This window comes from Neomonachus schauinslandi, chromosome 11, assembly GCF_002201575.2.
Source record: "Neomonachus schauinslandi chromosome 11, ASM220157v2, whole genome shotgun sequence".
Lineage (NCBI taxonomy): Eukaryota > Metazoa > Chordata > Mammalia > Carnivora > Phocidae > Neomonachus > Neomonachus schauinslandi.
Window position 1 is genome coordinate 12,564,113 of NC_058413.1, and position 7,163 is coordinate 12,571,275.

At 46.0% G+C, this 7,163-nt stretch overlaps 1 protein-coding gene across 1 annotated transcript; it reads left to right on the forward strand.

Annotated features, from left to right (window-relative positions):
- Positions 1-187: 187 nt before the first annotated feature.
- Positions 188-6,975, forward strand: MED19 (mediator complex subunit 19). The gene is made up of 5 exons (XM_021684856.2): positions 188-424; positions 4,972-5,228; positions 5,395-5,491; positions 5,811-5,905; positions 6,112-6,975. The coding sequence occupies exons 1-5, from the start codon at positions 208-210 to the stop codon at positions 6,178-6,180; spliced, it is 735 nt and encodes a 244-aa protein (XP_021540531.2). The 5' UTR covers positions 188-207; the 3' UTR covers positions 6,181-6,975.
- The last annotated feature ends 188 nt before the right edge of the window (positions 6,976-7,163 follow it).

Sequence of the window (7,163 nt, forward strand, 5' to 3'; positions counted from 1 at the left end):
TGGGAGACTACAGAAAAGAATTTAATAAATTTAGATAGCACTTCCTGAACGTTCTCCTAAAGCGACGGAAGTAGTTACCCGAAAAAGGTAGGCGGGGCACCCAATGATAAGCGGCTCCTAGAGGAAGAGGGCGGGACATCGTGAAGGGATTGTCCAATGAAAACGACCGACGCCAGACACCGGGACCGCGCCGGGGCGGAGAAGACGATGGAGAATTTCTCGGCACTGTTCGGAGCTCAGGCTGACCCACCACCACCTCCAACCGCACTCGGCTTCGGACCAGGAAAGCCTCCACCTCCGCCTCCCCCTCCTCCGGGCGGGGGCCCCGGCACGGCCCCGCCGCCCACTGCGGCCACGGCCCCTCCCGGCGCCGACAAGTCGGCGGCTGGTTGTGGTCCCTTCTATCTTATGCGGGAACTTCCAGGTGAGTACTAGGCCTGGCCGAAGGTAGCCAATCAGATCATAGCGAGGAGATGATGGGCGTGGCTCTCAGCCTGCCGGGGTAGGTGTGAGGTAGCCTAGGCAACGCGTGTCGGGACCTTGGAGCTCAAAGTCGGAAGGGGTCTGAGGATTCACGACCAAAGGGATGACATGAATTTTTGGCCTGGATTGGGAAGGGGGAAAGAATGCATTTCCGTGACCATGTTTCACACCATATTTGGCTCTGTCCCTGATCCTGGTTTATGGTTCCCTAGAAATTATCCAGAGTTTGAGTTTGGAACTCGAGAGGCCTGATTTAACATCCCTGCAGACCTAAGGTTTTCCAAATCTGTCACAAACATGCTGTTGGTTAGAGGCATGTTGCCCTCCTTCTAAGGGCTTCTGCGTGTCTTCAACAGTCGGAAGGAGGGATTAGAATCGAACCAAAAATTTGTTTTGTTGAGCACCTACTGTGTACCAAGCACTGTTCTAAATGCTTAAGATACAGCTGTGAGTAGGACTGACAAGATCTTTGCCTGTTTTGGAGATTACATTTCAGAAGAGGCGGCACAGAGTAGTACACTAGATAACATCAGGTAGCGGTTAGTGCTACAAGGAGAAAATGTGATAAAGAATTGAGGCAGAACTGCTTTAGCTAGAGTGATCAAAGAATCCATCTCTGAGTAGATAATATTTGAGCGTAAATGTAAAGAGCCAGTCATGTGTGAATGGGAGAGATAAGATGCAAGAAATGAGGTCAGAAGCCGTGGTGTGAGGGAAAAGCTTGGAATATCTGAGGGTCAGAAGACCAGTTGGACTCCAGTGAAGTTTCAAGGGAAAGAGTGATAGGAGATGAAGGGGGGAGGAGTAGGTAGAGGCCTTTGTAAAGTATTTAGATTTTAAGTTCAGGGGGAACCATTTTATTTATTTGTTTTTAGTAATCTCTGTACCGAAAGTGAGGCTCAAACGCACCACCCGAGATCAAGAGTCGCATTCTCTACTGACTGAGCCAGCCAGGCACCCCTCAGGGGGAGCCGTTTTAACACAGGAAAATGACATCATCTGATTTACTTATTTGTAATTATCCAAACAGCTACATTAAGAATGGAAAGTGAGGAAATCAGTCAGAAGTTACTGCTTAGTGGTCCAGGAAAGAGATGATGGTTTGGACTAGGCAGTAGCAGTGGAGGAGAGAAGTGAACTGATGCAGGATAAACGTTAGGGATAGAGCTTATGGGAACGAAGGATTGAATCTAGAAGTAGAGAGGAACCGAAAATACTTGTAAATTCTTGGATTGAATAGTTGGGTGGATGGTAGTGCTGAGACCAAGAAGGAACAAGTTTGAGGAGGTGGAAGTCAAAAGAGTCATTTTGGACATGTTAATTCTCCAGATGGCCTTTCAATTCCTCCCAAGTCCTACTGCTACATCAGGAATTGAGGGAGATAATAATGCATATTGGCACAGTGCTTTGAAGTTCACAGTGCAGTTATATATGTAATAGAATTTGATACTGAGAATAGCCCCTTGAGGTAGGCATGTTATAGTTGAATAAAACTGAAGCATAGAAAGGTTGACTTTCCTTTGGTCAGTTAGTGGTTGATGTCTCCCAGCAGTTTCTCTAACTTTACCTATTCTGATTGTACCTAATTTTATCAACCAGTTGACAGATACTGAGTATCTGTTTTGGGCAAATGCTGGTTTATGTAGGAAGGGCAGCATGTGGTGAGAAGGGGAGAGAATATGTCTAGTCCTTGTTTTTTTTTTTTTTTAAGATTTTATTTATTTATTTGACAGAGACACAGCGAGAGAGGGAACACAAGCAGGGGGAGTGGGAGAGGGAGAAGCAGGCTTCCCGCAGAGCAGGGAGCCCGAGGCGGGGCTCGATCCCAGGACCCTGGAATCATGACCTGAGCCGAAGGCAGACAGACTCTTAACAACTGAGCCATCCAGGTGCCCCTAGTCCTTGCTTTTAAGGAGTTTATTTTACTTAGGGATATATAAAGTATGTGGTTTAAGGATAGTGACTGTATTTCTTGTAAAGGCTAATCTCATTACTTCGTGGTCATGCCTCATATACAGCTATTAAGAACTACATGATGGGGGCCCCTGGCTGGCTCAGTAGGTAGAGCATGCGACTCTTGATCTTGGGGTTGTGAGTTCCAGCCCTGCATTGGGGGTAGATGTTTACTTTAAAAAAAAAAAACAACAAAAAACTACATGCTGGTTTTCAAAATGTGTTCCTTGTTATCCAAAATGACAAAGGGGGCACCTGGGTGGCTCAGTCGTTAAGCGTCTGCCTTCAGCTCAGGTCATGATCCCGGGGTCCTGGGATCGAGCCCCGCATCGGGCTCCCTGCTCGCCGGGAAGCCTGCTTCTCTCTCTCCCACTTACCCTGCTTGTGTTCCCTCTCTCTCTCTCTCTCTCTCTCTGTCAAATAAATAAATAAAATCTTAAAAAAAAAAAATGACAAAGAGTTGTCACTTGAGTCAGACGTTGAAAATTTCATATTGGTGAAGAAAATTTGGAAGAATTATCTTATAATTACATCAGTTTTCCTAAAACAAACTTCCTAAAAGGAAATGAGATGAGAAGTGTATTTCTTAGGAGATAATGGAGACTCATTTGGATGGATTAGAAACGTGGCATAGGCCAGTAGTAGTTGATCAGGCCCCAAAACTAAGTTACAGTAACATGTGTTTTACTGTGAGTGCCAAAGGAATTTGAGCTTTTTCCTGAGGATAATAGGAAACCATTGAGATTCACGGACCGAGGAGTATTGCTTCTAAAAATATCCGGAGAATATGGGTGCCATGTATTGAAATAGAGAAGCCCTGAGTGAGGTGGGGAAGATTGGGAGCTTAAAGAAAATGAATCTTCATGGAATTGACTAAGAGGAAGTTGAAAGTGTAAGACTAGTTTTTAGGAGGGAAGTTTTTAGGAGGCTGGGAGAGAGGTTTAGAAATCGTCTTCATGAGGGGGTGCCTGGGTGGCTCAGTTGGTTAAGCGACTGCCTTCGGCTCAGGTCATGATCCCGGAGTCCTGGGATCGAGTCCCACATCGGGCTCCCGGCTCAGCGGGGAGCCTGCTTCTCCCTCTGAACCTCTCCCCTCTCATGCTGTTTCTCTCAGTCTCACTCTCTCAAATAAATAAATAAAATCTTTAAAAAAAAAAAAAAGAAATCATCTTCATGGAACTGATAGTCAAAACAGGAAGTTGGATGGACTCATAAAGTGTTTAGGAAAAGCAGGAGTGCCTTCTCACGCGGGCCTTGAGGATGAAGCCCTTGGAAGAGGAGAGCTGACAGGTGGGAAACAGCAGGATGCTAGCCTGGCCGGAGGCAGCGCCTAGTTCTGAGGAGCAATACTCTGGCGCTGAGTGTTCCGCCCTTAGAGTAGACCATGTTTCTGAAACGTTTGGCACGAGAAGGATAGGGTAAGGCCTTGGGGTATGGAGGGAAAATACCTTGCTCGCTTAACTTAAAGTTACTGAGCACCGAAGGTGTGTACTGCATTTGGCACCTGTGATACATGTATGAACAAGAAAGACACTGTCTCGGCCCCCAGGGGCCTCAGATCAGAACCTGGGTTTTTCCAAGTGAATGGTTATGAACAAGCCACTTTCGTCATCATTTGCATTCTTCGTGTTCCTCGTAACTGTGGATGAAATTGTAGGCTGGCTAGCTCCACCCTTTGCCACTAGATCCTTATTAGATTACTAACAAGCTTCCATTTTTTGAAGAAAGTCAGCCATGCGATATTTACACTGATAGTGCCTTGCATCTATAGAATATACTTCTCAATGTTTTCATTTGCACCTTGAAAAAAAATTAAGTGTGCTTAAGATAGCTGTTACCCCACTGCAGAGATAAGAGGAAACTGAGGCATAGAGCACGGCTAGGATTAGACTTCTAGTTGTCCAGATGCTAAGGGAACATTTCTTTCTTTGAAGCAGAGTATTATACTTGGCATTATGAGTAATGGAGATGGTGATAGTCAGCAGTAGCTAAAAAATCCTGTTTTCTATGTAAAGGTAATTAATGTTTCTTGCTAGTAAAAAAAAAAAAGGAAAAAAAAGTCCTTGACCAGACACTCAAGCCATTGGGTCATATTTGGCTCTTACCTTGCTGGTGGCCAAGCTCTGAGGTAATATCCTGCTGTGTCAGAGTGTAATTTCTCACTAGTATATTATATGAGAAGCACTCAGAACAGTGTTCAGCACAGAGTAAACATCATGTAAGTGTGGTGAGTCCAAGTTGGGGAGAGTGTCTCTTGCTTTGGGGTAGAGTAGTTTCCATCTGTGCCCTCATTGGATGTTTGTGGATTTTTCTCCTCGTTCCAACTTACCATTCTATGGTATATATTTTTAGTGTTTATTATATGTTGTTATTTAGTTTTGCTGTTCTTACTTAAGAAAATAAATTCAAATCTGTCTAATAGTCACTTAAAAGATTCCTTATTTAGGCTCAAATACAGTCCTTCACTTTCCCTCTGGGTGACTAAAAAAAAATACTCTTGGAACTAATATTTTTTTGTTCTTCTGTGTCCTCTAGGTAGCACCGAGCTGACAGGCAGCACCAATCTGATCACACACTACAACCTAGAACATTCCTATAATAAATTCTGTGGGAAGAAGGTGAAGGAGAAGCTAAGTAACTTCCTGCCTGACCTGCCAGGGATGATTGATCTGCCTGGTTCCCATGATAACAGCAGCCTCCGCTCTCTCATTGAGAAACCCCCTATTCTTGGTGGCTCTTTTAATCCTATCACAGGGACCATGCTGGCTGGCTTCCGCCTCCACACTGGCCCGGTGAGTCCCCTCTTGGGGAGGAAGAAGGCAAACGGGGAGGCCTGAAAGGCGTGGAGGTGGTTTTTCTGTCCAAGTCTGTTCCTTCATAACTTACTGAGCAGAACAGATGATGGGAGCAGGGCATTTCCTCCCTCCACTCACCTGGACCTTCCTTTGGTTCCTTCAGTTACCGGAGCAGTGTCGTCTGATGCATATTCAGCCTCCCAAGAAGAAGAATAAGCACAAGCACAAACAGAGCCGTACCCAGGATCCTGTCCCCCCAGGTAAGAAACAGTGCGGTTCAAAGCCAAAAAACCTGGATCTGGTTGGACCGTCCCCAGTTAAAAACTCAGGTTCCTTACAGAGCCCCAGACTCCCAAATTCTCTTGAAACTGGTATAAAGGTAATTAGTGTTTCCTGCAAGTAGGTCTCCTGGGCAAGGAGAAAGCTGGAATGGTGCTTTAGCAGTGCCTCCCTATTCTTTCTGGCCTTTAGAAGAGCAATTGCCCTTGACTAGGTTTTCCTGTGGTCTTCAGATCCTAGCAGTAGGGACTTCTGAGCTCTGCAGTAGGGAATTTTGATAGCACATACTGTTTCCTACAGAAACACCATCTGATTCTGATCACAAGAAGAAGAAAAAGAAAAAAGAGGAGGATCCTGAACGGAAAAGGAAGAAGAAAGAGAAGAAGAAAAAGAAGGTAGGGTAGGGACCTGCTGCTGCAGCCCACCGAGTCTCCCCGTCTCCCCCTGTCCTCGATGGTCCTTTGCCTCAGGTGGGACCCACGACTGAAAACCCAGGGCATGTTGCAGTTTTTTCCAGTACAGCCCTGACCAGGGCCACAGCCACGGCCGCCATGGCCACGGCTACGTCGTTCTCTTACCCCTCCTTCCTTGTCTTCCCCAGAACCGACACAGTCCAGACCACCCAGGCGTGGGCAGCTCTCAGGCCAGCAGCAGCAGCAGCCTCCGCTAGCCGGGCTCTGCCGGGATGGCTTTCCCTGCTGCACGGAGCCTGCTGACAAAAGCCGCCTTCCAGCTTGGACACTGCCGTGGGAGCGTCCCCTGCAACCGGGTTAGGAGCCAGCTCTGACTGTGCTGGGCTAAGATCAGTGCATTAGAGGAGAGAAGGGCCATGCTTTTGTAAGGCTCAGCCCAGTTGGCTTTCTCACGGACATCTCTTCCTCTCCCAGGAAGGTTTCTTTTCATCTCTTTTGTGCAGTTGGTCTGATTTAGGACATTGTCTGATCTGTTAGGGTTTTTCTTTAAAAAAAAAAAAAAATTTGCATTTATCAAACTGGCTGAACTGTGGCTGCCTGTTAAAGAGGTAAGTGCCTTTCCATGTGAGAGTCAGGGTTTAAGCCAGGGCGTTCAAAGATCTGAGGGGACTTTGGGTCTTACCGTTACATTATTAGTAGGCAGGGAGACGACCAAGTGAGACTGGGAACAGGGTGTGCAAGTGAGGCAGAGCTCGCTAATACGTGTCCACAGCAGACACTTAACACTCTGCCCGTCACGCTGAGAACCAAGCACCTGGATGACGCTCCACAGGAGGAGCTGATCCAGTTAAGGCTCATCTGTCTTCTAGGTCAGTTTTGTGTTAAAACAGAACAGCCAACTGAAAAAGCACCCACAATCACCAGTGTATGTCAACAAGGTTGATTTCCTGGTGAAGCCTGTGATTTTTTTTTTTTTTTTTAAATCTCTGGCAAGCAAAGGTAAATGCTTCTCTTGTCTTTATAGGAATCTTTGCCCTGCCTCATTCCTTAAAGACAATGAAACTATTAGGCTGATGTGAAAACATTTCTAAGCTTCTAAGATAGCCACAGAAAGGCACCCTGAACTAGCAGAATGTGAAAGAAATTCCTTCAGTCTTTATAGCAGGCCAGGTAACTGGAAATGTCCATGAGAAAACCCAAGCTATTGTAATCTGACTTTAAATAAATTTGACACAGAACA

Coding starts and splice junctions, on each gene's coding strand:
- MED19 (XM_021684856.2), top strand. CDS start 208: ATGGAGAATTTCTCGGCACTGTTCGGAGCTCAGGCTGACCCACCACCA. Junction 5,229..5,394: donor TCCGCCTCCACACTGGCCCG/GTGAGTCCCCTC, acceptor TGGTTCCTTCAG/TTACCGGAGCAGTGTCGTCT. Junction 5,492..5,810: donor CCAGGATCCTGTCCCCCCAG/GTAAGAAACAGT, acceptor TGTTTCCTACAG/AAACACCATCTGATTCTGAT.